Raw genomic sequence first — 26,369 nt, 5'->3', positions numbered from 1 at the left:
TGAAATATGGGAGAAAATTGGCAGAGGATAAGTGAGATACGCTCGAGTAAACTTGTAATTTGATGACGTCATTTTGAAAATTTACTTTTTTTACTTTATTAAGAAATTTGATATCTTTTAATCATTTTGTCAGCATTGCCTACCCATGAAATGACATGTACAACTCATCAGCTTTCAATATATGTAAAGAAAATGGGGGGTCACCGTCCATCCTGACGAGTTAAATCGGATTTAAAATTGGCAGTTTTTTGGCATAGTTGCACTGTATATCGCCATTGACGCGCGCGCGGAATTTCAACTTTGACGGCCCCGTATGACGTCATATTGAGTCGGATTGACTTGAAACGTGGTATAAATATTCCTTGACATTTCAGACATGCGATCAAAGTGAAAAAACTGGAAATTTCAATTGCATATGAGCTGTGCGTGCGTATATGCGCGCGCGCGTACGCGTCCGTCCGATTTTTTCAATTTTTCAAAAAATGCTCCAAATGGTCTGAAACGTGTGCAAAAAAATTTTGAGCTCGATTGGAGCATACAAATATTTCAACGCGCGCGTACGCGCACGTTTTAAGAGAAAATATGAATTTTGAGAACATGAGTAGAATGCGCATAACTTTAAATATATGTGACGTAAATTTCATTGAAAAATTCTATTTCATTAATGAGATATGATTGAGAATGTGTTTTCATATAATGACGTCATAGTGACGTCACGGTCGACTGATCACAATGATACATTAGATTTGCCGTCTTTGGGACATGATGCATACATGATATAATTTTGAAATTGACAGGCAGCGGACTTTCTGAGCTAACCTCTGCACAACTTTTGAGGAGAAATAAAGAAGAAGAACAAAGAATCCGTACAGATACAGAAGGTGATCCGAGAGGATACTCGGATCACCTAACTAGCGGTACAATTGGGGTAGGCGTTTCCGCCTGCGTACCCGTATCGGGCTTGTGAGCAAGTAAGTTCGTCTAGGGGTACTCGTCGGTACGCGAACGGGTCGGCATCCTTGAGGGTAGGCGTTCCTACTTGTCAGTACCGTGAATAGTCTTGACACAAAGACCAATTATGTATGTACATGTTACATTACATCTTAGTAGTGGATACAACGGTTATGTCAAAGTACACATTTTGCATATTTCGGTATACCTAAAACTTGCAAGTACCGTGTTTTAAGACAAAGTGTCAATACACCTGCAATCTTGGAAATGTTTTTTTCGGGGGCTACACGGTTGTTAAAATCACGTTCTGATAACGAGAATACCTACCGCCAAACTAGTTGACCAATAAGCGAAAAGAAGGAAATCAATTCCTGCGATTATCAAAAACCAGCGTTATTTTCTGAATGATATACTCAATTAATTAATGTAATTACGTAGAAATTGCTAAAAATGTTTACAAAATAATTTTTCAAGATATATTTACTTCAAAATTTACGTATGATTATTTAAGTTATTCTTTTTTTCCTCATCTGTACAACTCGCCAAGTTGGCCACTCATTCAAATATCTGGAGCGGCGACGACGTGTCGCCGAGCGGTAGGTTTTCACGCAGGATGATCGCGTTGCATACAGCTTACGCGTAACCGAATGTAACCGAGCAACAAAATGTGCCGATCATCAAGCTAACTAGCGAGATTAAACATTTATTATCGCGCTTCAGCTGGTACAAAACGTGCAACTGCAAGGATCTTCAATTCAAGCACGCAGTCGACAGAAGGCCATTAACTGATGCATATGCACAACTTCGACACTGGACCAGACGTGTTGACCACTTCTCGTAATGTCACGGTGAGTGAGTGCATGATCATGACGGATCACAACAGACTTACAAAGAGTCTGTCTGAGGATCTAAAGACATTGTTAGCTAGAATGTTCTTTGTATATATAGTGTCGAGACCACTAACAGTTCTAAGGCCTGTTTGTCGAACTGTTGTCTACAGTCCCAACAATAACATTACAGCCAAACTATACAGTACAGTGGTGCAGTGTTACTGTTAACTTAACTGCGACCAGCTGCCCCATACGCATAGCGTACACACTGTACACTGTACTGAATACTAGTAGTAGTGCTAACTACGACCAGCCCCAACGCGAGAATAAATGTGTACAAGAAGCGCCCAGGGGTTAGGGTTGTGCAGTGGCAGTAGAGCTCTAGTCTATGTCACTGTATGTGATGGTGCGCAAGTTATACCAAGCAAGATACAAGTTTGTTGTATATGATTAAAACATGGGCACCAAAACATATGTTCCATGTGCGAGTCAAAAAATACTCATGAATTGCAGCATCCTGTCTCCCAACAGGAGGCTTTTTAAAATTTATTCTTCCAATCTCTGGTTTGAGTGGAAGGGGAGCATCTTGAAAGGCAGCAATGGTTTGTGCTGTTACTGGGCTGCTTTAGATGGTAAGGTTAGACAGTTGCATCCCTCTACGGAAAGAGTTCCTTGTAACCCTCATAAAATTGCGTTTCGATAGCCCAGTGTGTGACATCCAACATAGACCACAGACTACAGGATACCTTTGGTTTACGCGTCATACACATACAACGCGTGGCCGTTTGAATTTAATTTACCATTGAAAGGGCGGATCCAGGGGGGGGGGGGGTGCACCGGGTGCCTGCTCCCTCTTTATTAGATTGAACCAAAACAAAGAAATAATAAGTTAAATATTGGGGGGGGGGGGGGGGGAGCCTGCATCTCCCATTTGATTTTGTAAAGACCCCTCCCCTTTACGGAATTCCTGTACCACCCCTGATTTAATCAAGTGAACCACACTGAATCAAGTGAATTGCACTGTCTTAACAAGTTAGTCTATCATCTTATCTTATCATTTTCCCATGGCCGATTGAGTTCAAACTTTTATAATATGGTCTATAGATTCTATTGTAATCGGAATTAATAAGCCGGATGGACACAAGGCAGACCAAGACTAAGTGATGTCTAGTCAACTACATAGACTGGGTAGATCTCTAATGCAATGTAAATAGTCTAACTTCTAAGATATACAGAGTCTGATGACTGGATGATATATTTGTAATTGAAATTAGTGCTACCAATTACACATTTCTTTTTTTGTTGTTATTGTTATTTAGACAAGCAGCTCCTAATGCAGTTGTTTCACTACCAAGCTGTGGATTACTTCATGTCACTTGTGAATGGATGTGACAAAGGAGAGGAATGCATCTCTTCTAACCATCTGGAAGTCAGTGGAGAGCAAAGATTATTCAAGAACTCTTCAAGGACGTTATCAAGCAATCTTGGTAATGGTAGGTCTTTTAATGACACATAAGTACACTGTACTGTAGTTAAAACGGGAAAGAACCATGCAGAGCACAATACTACATGATGTACACGTAGTTACATGACTTCAGCCCTGGGTCATACTATCATTTGATAAATTGTGACTTGTAACACCAGAAGATGCATGTCCATTTTTGAGTAGGCCTACTACTGATTGTGTGGCAGTGACATGATGGCCCCATGACTGCTGGATGTAGCATCAGTGAACAAGTGGCAAGATACGTGGTATGTGTGGTCCATGACAGGCTGTGAATTACTGTTATTCTTACAAGACCTTTGCAGAAAGAATGACTTTGCAAGTATCGTAAACAATGATTTTCCTATTACAGTGCAATCCGGTTATAACGAAGTAAAAATTTGGGCTGCAATCTCATCCACTCTATGTATATTGTTTCTTTGTTCGGTTATAACGAAATTCTGATATAAAGAAAGAAAACTGCCGGTCCCGAGGACTTCGCTATTAACGGGAGTCCACTGATTGTAGAATGTATATGACATGATGGTAATTCCTATGAATTATCAATCAGATAAAGTGACCAATTCCTTTATAAATCTCAAATAAGGTAAACTGTCTCCTTTTTTCCTGTTTTCTTTTTTTTCTGTCCATAGATTCACACTTAGGTTCTCTTCACCCTTACAATACTCTGAAGCTGCAAGGACTCTCATCAAAAGGGCACCCATCATGGAAGACCCGGCTGTAATTCTACAGGTTTGTGTAAAGTGAAATATGATTTGAAAGGGAATGAGTCCATATTTGATTGGATATTTTGTCACAAAATAAGAAGAGCTTTTGGTACATTCCAAATGTTTTGTGGAAAGTAAATGTTTATAGAGTTTTAAGTTAATTATTTGCCCCCCCCCCAAAAAAAAAGAAAGGTTGATAGATATTATTGAAGCAAATTTGATAAGTTTTGCAATTATGCTGCTTCTTCTTTTTTTTTTCACATCAACCTCAAATAATATAAAAGGTGATGGTTACTTTGAGCATAGATAATACATGTAGTAATATTTTCAATGTAAACCGGGGTTTGACACTAACTGATAATATAATGTTTTTGAATGTTGCACTTTTGATGGCACTAGATAAAATGTGAAGAAAAGTTTGTTTGTTATTATTAACAAATTTGTTGTAAATTCATTTCTCACTATTTGTCCAGGAACCTGCGGGACCAAATCCAAATCCATTTCACCTCCTGAATGTCGACGTCGAGGTGATGACGTTGTTTTGAGGAACTGTGCATACTTTCATGTTCTCCAGTACATCCCAGGCCTGAATCGCAAAACGCGTCTGCCAAGGATTTCATTGCTACCTATATTCAGAACATGAGTGATATCATCGCTTAGTGCAACTACTCGCCAGCCTGTTGGAGGAAAGGGAGCCATGACGTATCAGTACGTAGTGAACGACGTACACTGAAAATCAAAATGGGCGATATCATCCCAGATGTGACAAACGGACTGTAGCAATCTGGAACCACTCTTGTACAAGAAAGGTGCCTGTGTCCACACAATCAGAAAGTCCCTATTAGTAATATGTGGGATTCCTTTTGCAGCAGATGGCCTTCTCGTGGAGGTGGAAGGAACAGTTCTCTGCACCTGCACCAACATTTCTGCAGGGATTGCTTCAACTTTGGCTGTGTAGTGCACATTTGGGCTGGAATAGCCCAACGCGAAGAGCGCACCAATATTTCATCCAAACCTCTCTCACAAGATTAGGATATTCCAAGTAATTACCATTCAAGGTACAAAGATTGATCAACTTAAATATCCCATATATTCAGGTCGATTCTGGAAATTGCTTTGAATATTTCCAGGAAATTTGATTAACGTTATATCCCAATAAATTCACGGTGGTTTTACTTCTTCTGGCCCATTGATAGGACAGAAACCTATTTATGTCTCATGTGTGTAAACTTGAAGTTAAAGAATATCCTTAAATACGGTTCTTGTTTTGCTGCTTACAGTGATTGTACGTCTCTGGACTCTTAACACTGTAAGGTTAAAATGTGATTTCCATCATAGTTATGAGCAAGGAAATCTTTTAATATGTTGCTTGAATTCATTGCAAATCATAGTTTGCCTTGCCCGTTTGAGGTACTCATGTACACATGCACCAGATGCAGTATCAATTGAAAAATTTGACAATAATGTGTTTGTAGTGTACATATTCTTTGCAGGCAGAGCCTACTAACTTGATACAGGAATATTGGCAACTGAAGCAGTTCACTAAAAATGATACTAATCCTGAGTGCTTACCATACAAAATTATAGGTTGACTGCAGTGTATGTGTTACAGCCAAAGGAGAGGCAAGAATTTCTAAAGGTTCAGATGTTAATGGAAAATTGAATCACTCTTGAGGTTTTTACATTTCTAGTAACAGGGTGAGGATTTGGTTACTTTGGGTTCTACACCTGCCCTCTCTTTACTTATATTGAAGTTAGATCTCCGTATATAATTTTCTTATTTAGAATGAATATGAAGTGCAACCAACCTTGCTTTAGTTGACCTTGCGTGGATCTAGCGCTATTCAGCTACTGTACATTGTAAGTTATTCATATCCCTGAGAGCATTCATTACATTTCAGCAGTGTGTTATGTATGTTCGAACAGATTGATATACATAGTACCTGCGGTGTGCAAGACATGAGTAGACAATTGGATGGTTTGCATGACATGGCTGCACACTAACCCATTTTTTTTTTTTTTTTTTTACTGGCCATACCCATCTGTTTGACCAGTAGGTAACCCAGTTTGTCCATTTTTACTGGTCCATTCCTGAAAAATTACTGATCCAACGGTGATTGAGTCCTGGACTGTTTTACCAGTGCCAGTGGGCAGTGTTGTGCATAGTGAGATTACCTCAACAGATGGGAGTACTGTAAGGAGATTGCCATTAGATTTAGCCTGATGGTCAAAACTAATTTATGTGATCCTCGTCCAAAAGTTACTCTTCAGTGGTGAACTGATAGAGAAAACCATGTTAACCTATTGAGGACGTTTTGAGTTTGATACAACCCGCATTTCCCATAGACATTTGCCTCAGTATACTCGGGACTTTTCAGTGGGTTCACACATCTTCCTTTTTTTTGTGGGGGGGGGGGGGGGGGGGGGTCATGACTTCTCTCCAGTTGGATATAAAGCTGTATTTATGCAGCGTGCAAAACAAGCACTCACTACATGGATTTGATGCATTATGATATGACCAGTGTGCTTTTACATGATGAAAATAATCTCTTTCACTAAATGCACAAGTGTATGAAATTGTGTTCTATAGGAAGAAATATCGTACTTTGAAATATAATTGATGGTGCAAACAGTGCGATAATAATACATGTATATGCAGTATGTCTACTACCACCATCCAATTCATATCTATGGCCTACCCATTTCTCAATGGTGCATAATCTGTTTACTTTTTCAGAGATACAAATGTGTTTCTTGTGTGAAGAGCAAGGGGTATCACTTTGGTTGAATCAAAACTCGCTGTACATTTTGTTATAATGCATCAAGTTGAACGTAGTTTTCTTCGTGACAGAGTAAGAGGAATTTTGATGAGCAAAGGTAGACATTTACAGTGTATTGACAGTAGGTATCTGTTACTACGAAGAAGTGGATATACACATGGGACATAAAATCCGTTCATGTGCATTATGAAAGCAAAGAACTTTCTTCAATCCCCAAATACCTGCTTTCTTAGACTATAAGACTCTCTCTTAGCTATTATCCAATTAAAATTAGTTCAAGGAAAGTAAACACTCAACACATTTGTGACATTTGTGACATTTGTCATTTTACTATTTTGCCACTTATGTGAAACTGTTGTCACTCATCCAGACGTAACATAGACCTAGTGGGAGAAGCATGCATTATGGTGGATACATACCACTTACCATAGCAACATTTCTAGTTTTATTCCATATCTCTTGAAATTCAAAGGTAAAGGATTAAAAAGGCCATTTCAAAATTCAAAAACAAAACCCTTCTTAATTCAGAGCAATTCTGATATACTTATTTCATTTTGCCATTTTGATGCCAAATTTTGTTCCATATTTACCTATTAGTGCTACAGTGTTTTTCTGTCACAGATTTACCTGTGATTTGAAGATTATGAACAGCTGTTTCTATAAGTTAAGTAACTGAAGTGATTTACAAACAAATTAAATCAAGTGATATTTCATTTGATATGATTGTGTAGGATGTTCAATGTGTGGACAAGTGAAAGATGTTCTTCAAGCCAACTTTATGATTGATGAGAAATTATGAAAATGTGAATTTTGAGCATGTATGGATTTTATGGCTGTGTAATCTTAGTATTTGAGTGTATATTATGACATATTTTTTTGGTTTTGCAATTGTAGTATTCCTGTAGGCACCTACACTGTTGTACATTGTGCCAAAGATAAACAGTCTCAACTACTGAGTACATGTACTGCATAAGCTGTTCGTCTTTGCGTACATATATATTTTTGTGAATGAGAAGGTCACAGGTATTGTCACAAGGTTTTGTTTTCGTAAATTGACACTGAGACCCTCTTAAATGCACTAAATATTATACCCCAGTATAGCGCTTGGTGAGAATTTTGCTTGTCAAATTTGCAAACCAAAAATGATTCACAAATTTACAAAAATGGCAACATATTGGTACAGTGCACTACTACATCATGAACATGTATTATTTTTTCATGCAACAACCTTATTCGTATGTATAGTCCTCTGTGTTTGTAGTGCAATATCAACACGTGGATGCTTTTGCTTTGTTATTAGTTTCCAGGAAATAAAGCGTATAATTTGTATATATCAAGGAAAAACACCTTAGCATGTCTTATACATACAGTTGTATGCTGTAAACTTACTCTCATAGATTGCATGCCTGTGTTTGTGTGCGTGTTTGTGAGCGTGTTTGTGTACGTGTTTGTGTGCGTGTTTGTGTACGTGTTTATGTGTGTGTCATATTGTTTACTTAGACAGTCACACACACACGAAAAAAGGAGTGCAAATATGTACCGGTAAGGGTACAGATGCTTGTCACTATACAAGGAACCCTAGAGGTACTCATCTGTACCCTATGCAGGGGTACTCATCTGTACCCCATACAGGGGTACACAATCTGTACCCTAGAGGTACATATAAGTACCCAAGGCAGGGGTACTTATATGTACCCCTGTATGGGGTACATATAAGTACCGCTAGGGTTCCTTGTATAGCGACAAGCATCTGTACCTCTAGGGGTACATATTTGCTCTCCTATTTTTTAGTGTGTACAATAGGTGATCCGAGAGGATACTCGGATCACCTAACAAAGAATCCGTACAGATACAGAAGGTGATCCGAGAGGATACTCGGATCACCTAATAACAAGACACTGTCTGAAGACGACATGCGTGCTGGAGCTGAAAATAGTCCGATGGGGGGAAATTGGTTGTCATCAAACTGGACAACACAATGCTTACCAGTCCTGAAATGTATCGTCAAAAGTTGTCGCTGTTCTTGCTGTATCCGAACTTACAATTGACACCTAGAATTGAATATCTTATCCAAAATGACATCTCGTCGTACTTCATATTCACCTTGTTATCATCATCAGGCAGGGCCTACCTCAAAGGTAGGCTCCAAGTTATTCTGCAGTGATTGATGTGGTAATGAACTTAATGTCCAAAGGCTGGGTGGTATGATATCTTAATCTCTGATTGATGTACTCACGTAATAAACTATCAGCCATGAATACACACTAGGCGTTTTCACATCAGCCCGATGTTACGAAATAGCGCGCTATCTTCTGACTTGGGAAATTATCCCGATAGCGAAATAGCGCGCTATTTGATAATGTGAACACAAATTAACGCGCTAATTGTATCGCTCTGATCGAGAAAATTTCTCGAGTCCAACTCGGGAAATTTCTGAAATAGCGGGATAGTAGCGCGCTATTTGATAATGTGAAAACGACTCGAGAAATTAGCGCGATGCATCCCATCATGCCTAGCGTGTGTGACCCGATCGATCGAGGCAAACTGCACACAAATCATGAGGAATTTTTCAGAGGGCACACACATTACTGATGTTGTTTGCACATACTCAGCTGTCGAATTAGCTCGAAAAAAAATTCGGGCTAATTCTCTTCGGGCTGATGTGAATAAGAAATGAAATAGCGCGCCAATTCGCAATCGCGAAAAATATCTCGAGCTTGGATTTTTATCGGGCTGATGTGAAAACGCCTATTGTGAATATAAACAGGCAATGGATCAAATTATACACGCAACATGAACAGACAAAAATGTAAAGACATTTTTTAAGCATTCGTGATCACTTTAACCCTTTTAACTTCCGACTTAGTGTAATTTCACGTAGGGACGACACATAGCACATCAGGTTCTCCTAAGGTATTTCTGACCAAGATCATTATTTTCTCTTTCCCCATTTACACAGCCGATCATCGCTGCAGCAGGAGTAGGTGTGTATATGGTTGCCAGAGACACAATTACTACCACACACGGTGTCTGTGTCCAGCGGGGATGCGAGTTGCTGCCGATGGTTACAACTGCGAGGGTACGTACATCTCGAAAACCTAGTCCTATGACGATGAGAACAGATCGATGGGAGATTAGCAGTTACATTATTTGTCACACCCTTGACGTATTGCATTCAAAATGTTGTGCATACCAGCATTGCAGTAGATTCAATACAGGGCGAATCCGGTTCTAGAATGTCATGAGTTATTGCCGATAACATGCCCTCATCTATTTTAGGGATTTTTAACATGAAGTTGATATATACAGTGCGTATTAAAAATAAAAGTAATCCAACATTGGAGGGATACTATTTTATAATTGTTGGCTATGGAGAGTGCAATGTTCGTTTTGAGGAAAGGAGAACTCTTCCTCTTTCCATTGATACCTATTTTTATTATGTTGACAAATGTCATGCATGACTGAGCACATGAACCTTGAAGACAACAATGACAAATTGCACTTTTTCCAAGTTTGGGTATTATTGCGAAGGGACAGTGCATGTCTCGAGATCCGTCAACAATGAAGATGGTCAAATCATCAGGCCAGTCTGCACGACTGCAGGTTCGTGTTTAGGGTTTCTTCTAATCATTTATGGTTCATAACCTTCAACATGGCCACATTGTCAATAACTTGGTCCTTCCCACAAAGGCTAAACCATTATCTATTTTTATCTCTTCATATTCAAGACATTTCACTTTCATTGACAAATCTCGTACATGCAGTGAGATATGCACTGTTCCTTCACAACACGCAAACTTGGAAAAAGTGCAATTTGTCATTGTTGTCTTTAAAGCTCATGTGCTCGGTCATGCATGACGTTGTCAACATAATTAGGTATCAATGGAAAGAGGAAGAGTTCCCCTTTCCTTAATACAACTAACATTGTGCTCTCCATAACTGACAATTATGAAATAGTAGTCCTCCAAAGTTGGATTAATTTTTTTTTATACGCACTGTAGATTACAGTTAAATATCGTTTGAATTGATAGCGTTTTGTTTTGACGCAAGATATTCTAAGCTATAGATATCTTAATACGGTTTATTTTGATGTCCATGGTTTGCTAATACTTCAGTTGGCCATGTCATTCTTCAATCAAAAAGTTATTTTCATAGTCGAGAGAGAGAGAGAGAGAGAGAGAGAGAGAGAGAAGAAAATATGTAAACCTTCAATGTCATAAGAACGTGTTTTTTTTTTAAGTTTTCAATATTTTCCAGTGTTTGAAATGTCTTCTTTTTTGGAAGTATGACAGTGGTAAAATTCAGCTGCGTGAAGATAAACAAGGCCATGTCTGATTCCTTTTGCATTCCAATCACATATATATTGTTCCCGAGCGACACATACAGAAAAACCAAGGAGGTATTAATTCGCCTAGAACGTCCTTGGATAGACCATCCATTTTCTTCCATAGTAAGCCCCCTCCTAATGTTGTGATTAATAGTTGGCGCACTTGCCTTTTCTTCTGAGCGTCGAAGTCATGTTCTAGTGTCAAATTCTTGCTCCATGACAACATGGAACAGTACGTGCATTGTTTGTCAGAAAGTTTGGATTTGGAAGGGAAGAAAACATCGATGAACTCCAAACGTCCCCAAAACAACAAACAACTGGAACAAACATTTTTTGCCCTCTGCATATTTCTTTAAAAGAAAATGTCAGCCAAACGATCTATTCCGCGGAACATTTTTTTGTCGATGGTGCTGAGACATGTTTTATCTCACTTTTGGTCTATGCTTGAACCATGGACCCTTCCCATGCTTGAACCAGCTGTTGACCTCCCAAAGTCGGTGATTTATATGCCAAGCTCTGGTCTGTTTGTACAACCTCTCATTCTACGCAGCCCAGACTTTTTTTGGACCCGTCTTTTGTTCTTCGCAGTTGCACAGGTGCAGACACTGGAAACGTCAGTCAAACTTAAAGCTTTTACAAACGAAAAATTATGCCAGAATTGGTAGAAAAATCGCCGAAATTACAAAAACCTAGCCCAGCCACATACCATTTCTGAATGTGCGCTGCCGAGAGATTTAACAATTTCTCTAACACATTACTGATGATGATGATGATGATGATGATGATGATGATGATGATGGTGATGATGATGATCCACAGCATATGTATATAGCGCCATATATCTGTTATAGAGACATCCAAAGGTGCAGATGATGGTGAGAATTAGGGTTTAGGATTAGGAAGAGGAGGAGTGGATAGGAGGAGGAGGAAGGAGGAAGGAGGAGGGGGAAGTGGAGGAGGAGGAGGAGGGAGAGGAGGAGGTGGAGGAGAAGGAGGAGGAGGAGGAGGAGGAGGAAGAGGAGGAGGAGGAAGAGGAGGAGGAGGATAATGACAATAATTACCGGGTATAATATGTATACTGATGGCAATGACGAAGTAGGCGTATGTTATCGATGCCTACTGTAGTTTCCGCTAAAAATGATACTTTAGACCTACTCTGTACACGATTTTATATTCCCTCCAGATATCAATGAATGCGAGGAAGGCTTGGTATCATGTGGACGAGGCAGACGATGTAAGAACACGTATGGCGATTTCATGTGTATCTGTCACCATGGTTACCGATTCAACTATGTGAACGGCAAACTGACGTGTGTTCGTGAGTATCCCTCAAAGCCAAACTATGAGTAATAACCGATGCATAATAACCGATGCAGGGTGCTGTAAGTGACTGATTACCTCATCTTATACTGTTCACATTATCTTTTAAAATCACTTAATTTTTTATTGAATAAACGTATTTAGTTATGTAAAGGTAACTGGATTTTTTTTTATGTCGATTTGATTAAATATTTAGTATCGTCAAGGAAGGCCTACTGTCATGTTGTTGCCATTATGTAAAATATGTAGACAAAGTTATACGATAACCAATATTCTAATAAAAGACCGACACAGGTTACAATGTAGCTACTGCAAACATTTTGCCTAAAAGAATATACCTGTACTGGTATCTACAATATGCATGGTAGCAACAAAATAGCAACAAAATGCAAACAGATATTAGACGCATGATCGTAAGTGATCTCTTTAGTAATCATTAGTTGATGAGATCCTTAGAATATAATATACGTCTACCATAAGAATACAGCATCGAATAAATGAAAATGTGATCACACCTTCTACGTCTGCATTAATTGACCGATCTTCATCAATCTCAGCCGAAGACGTGTGCAGTAGCGGCCACCACGACTGTCACCGACATGCCACATGCTCGCTGACTGGAAATGGAAACTACGAGTGCACCTGTAACATGGGATTCATCGGGGATGGCAATCAATGTATTCGACTACGTAAGATAATCAGTGTCATCCATGTTTCTGTTTTCTTTTATTATACGCTTACAGTGGCAGCTTACTCAATACCTATCAAAAAATAGAGAATACTTCTCGTCATGTTTGATCCGAGCAAGCACAAACAGCTGCATTTTTTTTTTTGCACCCGTGATACTGAGTGTAGCCCTCTGTACATGTAAATGACAAATTAAAGTGGTTGAATTGAGACATATGACATTTGTTTTCTTTCACTATGTTGTTATGGTTGCTGTAATATGCCGATGAACTCCACTATGGCAAATCATATATGGCATGTAACAATATAATATAACAAAACAGAATATTGTTCAACGCAGTGCTCTAAGAAAATAAAATGTGCATCTGTTACGTCATGATGAAGAGTGACTCTTTCTTGTATAATTACAGGTATCTCAACAAAACTTGCTTGCAGACAAATTCTTTGGTAGACATTTAGGCATCACAGTAATTGTCTGATTTGACTTTATGATTATTCACAAAGTTTCATTTTTAAGTCTTTCGTGTGAAAACACAAGGATGTGGAGGATCTTATCTGATTTGCTCATTTCTTCAGATCCGCACACCTGTGATGATAGTCCGTGTTTCGAAGGCGTAGAGTGCACGGACCTCAACATCCTGCCCGGATCACAGCCAATGATCTTTCCCCAAAGTGGCGTCCTCTACCGCTATGAGTGCGGGGCCTGCCCGCCGAATCACTTCGGTGACGGAAGAACATGCACCCGTGAGTTTCCTACGACATAATACAACATTCACAAGCTTGTCTTCTCTATTTCTGTGTTGTTTTCCTTTATAAGATAAGACTGAGTAAGTTTTCGGTTCATGTAGACATTGTCTAAAACAATGAGTAGAATACTCCAGTATAGAAAGCAGCTGGCTAAATATTTTGCTTTCGACGAGTTTGCTTTCAGGAGTAATCAATATTTTGTCATAATAGATAGCTTTTTATCTCAAATCAATATTACAGCTTACCCAACGTCGCCGCCACCAACAACTACCGTAGAGACGACAACAACAGTCGCCACAACCACAACCGCAGCACCTACAACTACGCCACAGACAACCACCACTCCTGCCCCAACAACAACGGAAGAGGCTACAACAACAATAGAATCAACAACAACGCCGGAGCCAACAACAACACCTGAACCGACCACAACACCCGAGCCAACCACAACACCGGAAACTACCACAACGCCAGTACCGACCACTACCATTCCCACCACACCTCCAACCACTCCCGTTCCAACTGGTCTGACGGTGTTAACCCTCGATGGCTCGGCTCAGCAGGCCCTGCTGCCCGATGTCCAAGTACGGGTCATCAGACCAACCGTCGCAGACTGGCCGGTCATGGAGATGAACTCGACGACGACGTCGGACGGTCAGGTCTGGCTGAACATCCCCGAGGAGGAGCCCGTGATCGTGGTGGCCAGTAAGAAGGGATACCTGGAGACATCGTCCTCGTACAGATTCCAGCCAGGAGAAAGTAAGATTTGAACGTGGCCAACATTGCCCTTCCTTGAGACCCGATTGCATACGCAATGACGACGAAATGACCATCAGATCGCTGTAAATATCCAATGTGGTCAACTTTTGAAAGAATAGGATCAGATTCATGATTTCATATGTTCTACCACTAAATTATGCGGTTGACAAATGGTTTTGAATGGCTTTCCCTGTTTAATCATGCTAATTGTTGACACATACACATTGTGAATTAATCAATGGATGGTATGAAATATTTCTCTCTTGTTTTCTGACCGTTTCGTCAAATTCCGTCATAAAATGTCTGGTTCAAAGTACTCTTCACACAAAGCTTGCGCATGCGTTCATGTTTTTTTTAATTACTAAACGTCTAAACACGGCAATACTGAAGCAAAGTAAACCAAACTGACAATCCTTATTAAGATAGAGGAAATGTTTTTAACGAATATTGAACTCAATAATTATGAATGAAGTCGTTAGTTATGATGATATCCCATTTTCATGATCACTTTACAGAAAATGTCCTGCCGATTACTGTTAACAAGCACCCGTTGAGAAAAGAATTTCCCTGGATGTCTGGTATGGATCGGCTGGTCGAGTTTTGGCCCGGTGAACGCAGCCTTCCCTACAGCGTCGAGATCCCTGCGGGTAGGACTTCTTACAAAAATTAATGGCTTTCAATTTACACCATTTTAAGCGTAAATATCTACGTCTCTCTGAAGTTTTTTCGTCACAAACACATTTTCTCCTGTATCTTATACGTGTGGCTGAAACAGAGCACTATTGAAATGAAGACGTAGAAAAACTCGTTTGTTGAATATCATTTATGCGGGTTCAGGTACATGTCGATCAACACTGACCGTTCATTGTGCAGATAAAACATAAGCACTTAACGGTCATCAGTAGTATCTTCTCTAATAGCTACTTTTCATGAAATTACACTCAATCAATCAATCCGATAGTACGGTTTAATGTTGTTACATCGTTCATTGATATTCTTTTTTTCACTACCACGTACAACCATGAAAGTTCTCTATTATACACACGAACCTTATTTGCTAAAGGTAGCAAAAATGATATCAGCTAGCTTAAGATCCGCGACGCGAACCCTTCGACGACGCAGGCTCCCGGGTTGGACAATGGAAACAGCATGTACAGAACACCATTTTTGGCCTAATTAGCGTCGCCTTAGTGTTCGCGTCCCAGATCTAAAGATCGCTATCAAGGAAAATAAAAGTTATCACTTGCACTATCCTTCACCATCTGGCTCCTTACAGGTGGGTTGGACCTACCAGAAGAAAGTATGTTCGAGGTTAAGTTCACCGGGGTCAATACGAGTAACCCGGTAGAACTACGCAAAGTACCAGAACTCATCGGAGCAGTGGAAGGCCCTAATTCAGGTAACCATGGTAACCGTGGTAATCATAGTAACATGAACACTGAAGTCCGACTTCGGCAATTCAAACGTATCATTAGATTAGAAGCAAAAAAAAAAGACGTAGTACAAAGACTCGATAACTCATTACAAAATCCTCATAATAGTAAATTTGGGGATTAAAAAAAATGAAGATTATTGTCTCACTGTCAGATGATGGTATAGTGACTAATTGCAGAACGCTGTTGACTGCTGCATTAAAATGATATTCGTTATTTTGAAGGTTCTCGATCCAAAAATAAAATACGGTTCTTCAATCCGAAAATGAGAAGAAGGTGCATACTTGCGAACCTTCGAAAATAGGAACCTTATTTCGTTTTCGGATTAACGAACCTTCGGAATAACAACCCCCCCCCCCCCCCATTTTTAGATTAACGAACCTTCGGAATAACGAACTTTAACCAAAATGCCATCCTTCAGAGTGTCGATAGCGTTAAGTTGTTATTTGTATTCTACTGTTTCGTATTTCTAGACTTTCGTGCGGGAAATGAAGACGCTCATAATATAAATATAAACTATGAAGCATGAGTACGAGTATTTGCTAGAGTTGTGAACTGTGAGTTATAACGAATAAGTCAATCGGGCCGAACGCTGTTGGTCAAAAAATACAATTTATTGTTTAGTCGCATATGGCACGTCGGTGAGATCATTACTAATTCATGTTTTCTTTCCGACTTCAGAGGTAAAGCTAACAGGTCTCGAAGCGTTCTCGATGGCAGAAGTAACCGTGGTCGATACTGAAAACCACGACCTCGTCGACGTCATGCTCCCATTCGAGGCCGAGTTCCCTCTCAACAGGAGACCTCCCGGAGTTCGCCATGGTAGTCGACTCGGTGCTTGGTACTTCGATAGAGAAACTGGTGCGTAATTATACTCTATCCCTCATACATATCGTCAACAATATGACGTGTTTAGCTACCATAAGCAAGCTAGCTTACGGATAGCAGTCTATAATGTGCTTTGAACAGCAATTGATAAGTACAATCCATGCTATGAACCACTGGTGAACAGTGCTAGACGATGTGTGATATGTTAATAAACTATCACAAGAAAGTCCCATTTCACGATGGGCTCTTTCATACCTAGATTAACAAAGTAACACAAACTGTTACAAATTACGGGAAAAGCCATTAGCAAGTTAAAAGCTGGGCTTGAATTGAATCGTAGTTCAGTAAGATGATAACATATTCCATCATGGAAGACATGAATAATTCCTTCTTTTTTTGTGCTATGTAACAATACCTCTTCAGAGATGTAGGTTTTGTACAAATGTGTATTTTAAACTGTGTACTTGAGATGGCTGTAAAACCGGGTGAAAAGAAACCTCCCTCGATTTTGTGCGCAACTGACTGACTGTAGTATGAGAGTGTGCGTAAATGTTATATAACAGCGAGCCCTGATCACATTGTAAAGATAATTTGCATTGATTTTGCGTCTCATTGGATGTGAAAAGGGGTGTGGAAACAGAACGGTGTGGGCAGAGTGAAGAAGACTCGGACTGGTGATTACGTGTGGAGTTTCCAGGCCCGCCATTTTACCTGGTGGAGTGCCATGAAGCCGTGGCCGGAGACCTCGTGCGTCATCGTACGAACGTGCTACGATAAGAAGTGCAATCGGGTAGCTAGCTACGTCCCCGTAGAGTGAGTATACCCCCTTTTCCCTTGATAAATCTTCCAAGCGTCAGGTCGCCGGGTATATTCTGAAACTTTTGGATGTATTTTGTATCACGATGAAATAAAACCAAATTTTGTATCACGATGGAATAAAACCAAATTTTGTAATATTTGGCTGTCTACCTTTTGTCCACTACCGTGGACATTTTCTAACCGAATCATTCATTGTCACACCCAGACCCTCGTCTCCTGTGCTCTGAGATCACTGAAATATAAATCAAAACAGGATTATTCTCCCAGTCAAAAAAAGACAGAGAAAGAAAATAAGGTAGTTAAGGCTTAATTTTGTTGTGATATATTCTATTCTATAATAATCTTTCCCTAACCGTTAAAAGTAGTTGTTCAACTTCTGAATATTTTAATGTATTACTATAGCAGTAAAAGGTGTGGGACAGATCGAGCTGCAGAGAGCCCCGCGGAAATTATGGTACACATCATGTACATGTTGCGTTTCAAAGAAAAACAGAATTGCGCCATCTAGTGGTCATTCACACGAAGTGTGTCACTTCTGTGTATGATAAAATCTCTCTTCAGTTCCACCTTCCTGATAAAATCATGGCAAATGCCCAACTGCACTGTGAGACCTTCCTGGACATGAAAACGCATGTTGTTATCCTTATATTCAGCCCTAATTTTCCCAATAGACGAATAGATGCAGAATAACTTTGATCTTATTTGGCAGATGGAAGTTGTGAAAACCAGTAAGAAATAAAATGGATAATGTGTGCACCAGTTAAGCATAACGAACAACAATTTTGCTTTCCTCGATAGGGTGAACGGCATCGACTTCTCGTATTCGTCGACAAGCACCACGGGTGAAACCGGCAGCACGTGTGTCCAATTTAAGCTGCAGGGCCAGGTTCGCATTTCGTCACCCTGTTCGAAGAAGCCGAAATTCCGGCAGGGCGTGCCCGGCGGACCGTCTTACTGCCCCGCCGGCTACGACACGCAAATCGTACGACCAAGCGACCCCGGTGAGACGGTACCGTGTGAAGAGGTGGTCATCGTGGTTAAGGGTAAGTTCTTTCAACATGTAGCTTTCTAATCTCACCAACTAATTACCATAGATATCAAAATATTCTTTCGTCAGAGTAGGCCCCTTCGTATAGAGAATTTACTTCAGACCTCTCATCGATATTCATCTAGCTATTTTTAAATTACGCGTGAACTTTAGATTTGCCCCTTTGAAATAAATCTATTGTCTTCGTCGTTATTCATGTGTAAATGTGGCTGCACAACGCAGTCTGTGGAATTAGCCGCGAGTATTTCCATTATAGTCTGATAGAGAGGGAAAACCACACAAACACACACACACACACACACACACACACACACACACACACACACACGCACACACACCATCTATTTGAATAATACGGACCCTTTGCCACTTGAAAGTGTAAAATTAATTGTTGGAACCTTTAAATAAATTAGAGACAGCAAAATGGAGGAATTAATAATTGTAAAAGCATTGAGTTATGTTTGTTGCCACCTTTTATTTTGATGTGAACGACTAAATATATTTTCTCTCTTTCTCTCTTGATCCTATATATCTAACTTTATATCTGTCTATCTATCCATCTATCTACCTATCTCTCTATCTTTTTATCTATCTATCTATCTATCTATCTATCTATCTTTCTACCCATCCATCTTTCTTTCTATCTTTCTGTCCATCTATCTATCTATCTATCTATCTATCTATCTATCTATCTATCTATCTTTAATTCAACACTGCTTCGTAATCCAGACGTGAGAACCACTCATTGTGACGCGCCGGAAATTCCCAAACATGCCGAGCTGAATTCTTCAGATTACCGCATAGGAGGAACAGTGTCATTCCAGTGTACCGAAGGCTACAAATTGGTCGGAGAACAAAAGAGGGCGTGCTTGCCCTGTGGGAAATGGAGCGGTAGTAAGCCGGTTTGCAGACGACCGACTGCGGAATACACGTACGAGGTTATTAGCACGAACTATGACCCTTCAAGAGGGGTCGCCAGCAGTGTGTTTATTCGAAATCGAGGAAGCAGCAGTAGCAGTATTTATTATTCCCGCCCATCCGTATGATCCTCCTAGTATTGCAGACGTTTGGTGTTTTTCATGTTGTGTTTATTTATTTCGCGTCGTTTGCCTCAGCTGGCAAACCATTGACGGACCTTGTACTATACGGGCCTCGATCAAAATCTGAAATGACTTAAGTATGTCGTCATTCACAATGGCGGAACCATTCTATTCACAGCCATGAACATGGACAGCCTGTTGAATTGTGAAACACTCGGCTTATCATCTGAAACTCAACTCAGTCGGGAGCTTCACAAAGATGCTTCGAGAGACGTCAGTGTGCTCGCGGCGATGCCAAATGTCCGAATTCTTCCTTCTCACTGACGAGTGTTTGATGAAACCATGGCTGACTTCTTTAATAATCAGATCATGTAACACTTGTCATAAGCGTGTCCTCAGCTGATGTCATTTTTGCTTTCAAGAATCATGTATAAGTAATAATCCTCAGGAAGGCTAACATAATGTTGCATCATCGAAAGTCAGAAATCATCTTCTCGTACCGTGACGAGACATTGTTGAGACGCTTGAATGATTCACTCGTGTTCGTGTAGCCGGCAGAGCGTATTGTTGTTTTAAAGGAAGAAGAGAAAGAGAAAAAAAAAATGGGGCCCATACATCCAATAATTTGCCCCAGACAATACGAATATAAAACAAATAAATCTTAGAGATATTAAACAAGAATATTAGATATATAATGATGTCTCCACAAGGGAGCTCATATTGTCTCCACGAGGGAGATCACAATGGGTGTCTCCGCAACGGAGCGTGTCCCGGACGAGCAGATGTAGAGCCCGTCGAAGAGGGCGCAATACTACGCATGGACTTCTGAAGATGACATCTTGTGTCACACGGATTAAAGACGAAAAATGATATACTATGCAACGAAGTGAATTCTATGTTTCTATTAGTACCTGAATTATCTTCTTCATAATCGCAAATCTACAGCTGTGCCATTTGTGGGTGATTGCATCTCATATCCACACAACGTGAAGGAACGCTGACACCTGCTATGCATGGGAATTCGCCAACTGACAAAAATGATTATTGATGATACAGTCATGTACCTCTATCATAATATTGTGTGGATAGTGATGGCGCCATCTACGGGAAGAATTAAGATTGTTGCACCAAGTTCCGCTACGTTAACACTGTGGACACCTCTGTTTGATGCCAGGGTGCATTATTTTCCTAAACAGCTGCAGCTTATGGTGAAAATGGACTGCTTTCGATGTGATAAATCTGTTAACACAATATTCTGTTTCTCTCTTCAGTCTGTATAGTAAGATTTTTAAAAAGGAGATGATTTTTGTTGTTGTTGTTATCGTTACTTTACATGCATATTATTATAATTATTCATCATGGTGCTGTACAAACCTACATGAAATGCCATTTACAATTTGCCCTTAATATTGAGTAATGTTTGTGAACATTTTAAAGATTTGATACATTGCGTGAAAAAAAGAAAGATGTATGCTGGATTACTATTATATCTTTATATAATGAATGAATAAATGAATTGAATTGTCCATCTTTCAAAATGTTACACGCTAACTCATTGAAATTTTGGAAATTGAACAATAAATGATTTATGAAGTTGAATGGATGATCTAGCAATGCAAAATGCTAAATGATTGTGAATTTTTTGAGACTTGTAGCATATATAATACTCATTTATATCTATTTTGTAAATATTGAATTTTAGAATACATGTTATGTCTCATCAACACTTCGAGCAGTTGTTCTTTATTAATTATATTTAGGAACAACAGTTATGGAGTGTTGGAATTAGAGCATCAGATATTTAAGATCGCTTAAAAATTATTACTTTTTAAACACTTTTGCTAAATAATCGTGAGGACCTTATCACAAACACAAATCAAATTTGTTTTTCTTCCTATAGACCATTTTACGAAGCAGAAAAAAAAAATAACAATGAACTAGTTTATATAGTATATATACGAATGAAAATGATAAAAAGTTCCCAATTTTAGATCTTTCCACTGTTTTTCATAATCAATGGGACCCTCAACTACGTTACTATGATAAAGTTGCAAACATCAAAAGCCGAGAAATTGGAGAAAAAGAAAAGAATCCGATGACTGTGCATATTTAATATAAAAAAAACACGTTTACTAACACCAGTCTAACTTTGAAGTTCAAGAATAATTACATATATATATATATATATATATCATATGCAAATTTTATCTGCAAAAACAGATTTTCACTTTTAAAGTGGGGTTATTACCTAATAGTGAGAATGAAATAATTTCATGAATACTGCTTTGGTTACTTCGTTACAAAACACGGACTATTTTTGAAGATATCAAAATTATCACATCCATTTTATTATTTCCTCTCCTCAGCAGCTATAATCTCAAATATCTAAATTTAATACCTATGGATTTAAATGTTTTTGAATTCAAATCTTGTTTATAGTATCAACGTCGTGTGCCCGGAAGAACGATGATGTTATACACAAATATGTATAATTATATAATTATGTCAGTGAGGGAGGGGTATCTTGAAAGTGTTGCTATCATGATGGTGTGTATTAACTTGTTTGTTTGTATTTTTGATCTGTTGAATGCATTTAAGATTACAAAGCCAGTTCCCCAAACTGTGTTGGTCTGATCGCCGACTATTCACCATGTGTGTCGTAGGCGTCAGGTTTTCGCGAAATTAACACCGGACATTTCAAATAATAAGAGAGTTCGGAATCTGAAAGCTGTGGTGATATCATAAATATTAACCAACAAATAAAATGTTTGTACCTCAGCAAATTTTCACGGCGACGGGTGTCAAGTTATTTATGTTTGGGCGTGTATGACAAACTTAATTTTCTTTTCGAAAGGATTTCTATTCGGAATAAAGTGAATGATTATAATAACTTGAAATATAACCTGTCTACTCTTGTTTGTCGAGATATGTCAAGCTGAAGAATTTTTAGGATATTGTTCATGACAAAGCAGTGCCAATGACTTTTTTTTTGAAAGCAGTATATCATTCATATTTTATCGAATCCTTGGAAATAAAATAACGTTTACGATATAAAAAGAGATCACGTTTTCTATTTGTTATTGACTGATCAATGTGTGCGTTATGCCTTGTCAGGAAGCGATATATAGCTTGCAGCACAGCGTGGCCATTTACGCTTGAACTTTTCTCCTACAAAATGACACATTTCATTAGCGATTGGATCACTCCTAATGACAAAGATAATCATTCTAATCAGTGTGCCACATTTCCTAGTTGCTTCCAGCATGGACACTTTTATCAGTTTAAAAGGAATCCATCGGCTGCGTTTCTTCCTGCTTTAGTGACCCAAAAGATTTGCTGACGATTAATTTTTGTCTCCCGGAGAAAAGAAAAAAATCCTAGAAGTATCAACTCTTATAGCCACGAGGGCAGCTTTTAGTAAGATTCAAATATAGATACAAAAAAAAATACATGAATAATATACACACATATATCTAAATGAGTACATTCAGGTGCTTGGATAATGACAATCGTGCAGTCACTGACAAAAGAACCATTTCCCTCAATGCGGTCTTATTTTGCTGAGGTGCCTTTTCAGACTCAACTGCCTTTGTATAAACACCAATGAAAGGGAGCAGTGAACCCGAAAACATGACAGTAGATTGGGCAAACATTACAAATCAAATGTAACAGCATGACTTTGGTGATGTGTATAAAATGTCATGGAGTGATGTCGGGTGTCATGAGGTATATTGGATCATGGACCTACTACCAGCTGACTACAGTTGGACTAGAAACGATAATTTCCCAATGTACACTACAACTGCACATGCCTTTTTCTTGATTTAAGAGAATTACCATCTTCTGCGCCTGTAGTTTAGATGCACATAATCAGGTTGCGGCGGTGATGATGGGATCAAAGAAAGACCTTCATTTGCGAAATGCGCGTATACTTTACAAGAGAAAGTAATTATTTTGACAGGTTGGTTGTGATTTGTAATATCATTTTCTCCATTTTTTGCACATTGTTCCAGAGTAAACATGGACAATAACCGTAAATGACATGTGCGTCCTATCATTAAGCCCTGTTACATGTTTGTCCACAAGACAGTGTCCACTTCAGTAACTTTAAATTTTGTGATAGGAAAACTGTCATGTTTTCGGGTTTACTGCTCCCTTTCATCGGTGTTTATTCAAAGGCAGTTGAGTCTGAAAAGGCACCTCAGCAAAATAAGAACGCATTGAGGGAAATGGTTCTTTAGTTAATGAGCGATGAACATCCATGTGTAGTAGGTCCATGATTGGATAGACGGTGAGCTAGAATAAACAGAGCTACGTAGGTTTTGTTGGGCATTCATTCAAAGCATTCGTCGGGTCTTCGCACAGGAATCCGAGGTATGCCGGTACTTGTATTATGCTTTGGCGCCCTCTTTCTAATTCCATTGAAAATGAAAGCAAGAGTCATGAAAGTAAAGGAAAAAACATCGACATTCTAGTGCAGTTACTTTCAAGAGAAATAACGCTGACAGGCAGAATGGTCCGAGATCTGATGGCTCATTGACCATAGTCTATTTTCGTTCATCATTTCTGTTTCCAATTCCCTTTGAATTTTTAATTACTTGCGCTCCTTCGTGCGTCCACCAGTCCCGCTCGAGCACACGCATAGACGGGAATACAATGCAATTGTAATTGCCACATAGTTTAGGAAATAAGCATTGTAATTCTCACACAGTTTAGGAAATGAGCTAGGGAGTGATAACTCGTAATGCTCTTATAGGATTGTCTACTTATCTGAGGTAAACAATATTTCAAAGAGGAATTAAAAACGCGTTTAAAACGTATCAGCCGTTAAATAAGAATGGCGCCATCGCACAAAGGGAGGGAGGAGCCGAACAGACTAAAATACAGGTATTTTTTTTGCACTTTTTTTCCAACGACCCTTGGGCATCTAAGTAATCGAGTCCTGGGAGCATAGAGCTGCTGATCTTGTCATCTTAATTTCATCGCATAAAATTATGAAATGGATTAGATGGAACTGGTTGGATTCACTATAATTATTATCTGAATAAGATTTTTTTTAAAAATCTGTTCACCTGAACGAGAAAGAGGAACTTTATTCTTCTATGTGTTGCCAATTTCAGAATCAGATATAATTCAGCAATTAATGATTAAGGGACTCTGGAAGGTCCTTCAACCGAAAGATTATACATGAACCACAAAGGGCTGAAAAGACAGGTTTTTTGTTTGTTTGTTTGTTTTTAGAAGACGAGAACCTTCTCATGGAATATGAAAGAGCATATCATTCTAAAATGAATTCAACGATTATTTGATGAAAATTGGTTATGAAAGGGCTGAGATATCCAAAACAAAGTAATCTCAATCAAAGGTATAGGACTCTCCTTCTATTAGGAGCACTTTGTTGACTTTTATTCTATTTTGGCTATCGCAGCCATTTCAAAACACATTTTTATCACATAAACTCAGACTACCTTTTAGAATTGTATGCTTTACAATTCACTTTTTCTAAAGTGGTTTTGTAAGTATCTCGCAAAGAGTTAAAAGCTGAACTTCACCTAAACCATTACTATACCATCCCTTTACCCAGCGTTAACGAAAAATCCGTGCTTGGCGACTTTTGGCGGTTTTGTGATGTGGGGTCACATTGTCGTCATTATGTACGATAGCGACAGGAAAGCGAGCAAACCATTCTGGGCAGAATAAGGTAAATTCCAGGAATTTCTCCTCTCTAAAGGCAAACGAAACATTGAGATGGTACGCATGAGCTGGTAGCTGTACCCAATCTTAAAATAATGTTTGCTAGAAAAACAGGTAGCATTGGAATAAGTGACGATTAACCCCTGGGTCACCTTGAAAAAGGAACGTCTGAAATAAACCTGTTCCATGATCGTCGAAGTTTTGAATCGAAATTAGGCAGACTCTATCCCGATAACAAGATGTCATCCCCAGATGAGACCAATCTGGATCTGAAGTAAAAAAGAGACCCCTAGAATTTGACACTCCATTTTAAAGTTGGATTTCATGTTTGTTTGTTTGTTTATTCTCCATTTCATATAAGAAAATACACAAACAATACATGCATTATACATGAATCAAAGAAGGATTATAACTGAATGGATTGCCCATTTTAGATTCATTATTATAATGATTCTGTTCTTCCATGGGGTCCAATAATGTAGTCATGCAAAGAGTGAAATCAAATGAACATACTTTTTTCCTCAAAATAGGAGAAAGTTACAGAATCTGAACATTTCCTTTGCTTTCATAGCATAGTGACATCGATCACATATTCACACATCGATCATGTACGGTTGACATACGAATAACAGACACTTGCTGTACACAGTCAGACTTAATAGTAATGCATGTACATGTATATTCATTTCTCCCGTAATAGGAGTTTGTCTTAAACTCTGCTCTCATTTATGTTTATGATATTTTTATTCCTCCGTGATGTCATCATTACGTGCTATGTGATTGATCTGTGGACACTAACAGAGTGCTACGTGTGAGTAAATGGCTGGCGACGAGTATAATCTGCAACGGTAACGCCACGTATATCAATTAGCACGACCGCCATTATAGAATACAT

The 26,369-nt window shown here is 39.0% G+C and overlaps 1 protein-coding gene across 1 annotated transcript in view; it reads left to right on the top strand.

Annotated features, from left to right (window-relative positions):
* The window catches only part of LOC139736022 (uncharacterized), a 127,989-nt gene extending 107,767 nt beyond the window's left edge, over positions 1–20,222 (top strand). The window contains exons 5-15 of the mRNA XM_071646769.1: positions 9,732–9,851; positions 12,283–12,417; positions 12,977–13,108; positions 13,683–13,850; positions 14,094–14,612; positions 15,128–15,259; positions 15,889–16,011; positions 16,727–16,906; positions 17,500–17,686; positions 18,491–18,735; positions 19,470–20,222. Of these exons, the coding sequence (XP_071502870.1) occupies positions 9,732–9,851; positions 12,283–12,417; positions 12,977–13,108; positions 13,683–13,850; positions 14,094–14,612; positions 15,128–15,259; positions 15,889–16,011; positions 16,727–16,906; positions 17,500–17,686; positions 18,491–18,735; positions 19,470–19,786 (2,258 nt within the window). The 3' untranslated portion in view covers positions 19,787–20,222. The remainder of the gene's footprint in view (positions 1–9,731; positions 9,852–12,282; positions 12,418–12,976; positions 13,109–13,682; positions 13,851–14,093; positions 14,613–15,127; positions 15,260–15,888; positions 16,012–16,726; positions 16,907–17,499; positions 17,687–18,490; positions 18,736–19,469) is intronic.
* Positions 20,223–26,369: the final 6,147 nt, after the last annotated feature.

The sequence above is a fragment of the Diadema antillarum genome, unplaced genomic scaffold, assembly GCF_040938485.1.
Source record: "Diadema antillarum isolate AM-2024a unplaced genomic scaffold, OU_Dant_1.0 seq00000619_RagTag, whole genome shotgun sequence".
In the NCBI taxonomy this organism is placed as follows: Eukaryota; Metazoa; Echinodermata; class Echinoidea; order Diadematoida; family Diadematidae; genus Diadema; species Diadema antillarum.
Note: the sequence above shows the minus strand (reverse complement) of the source record. Positions and strands in the feature narration are given on the sequence as shown.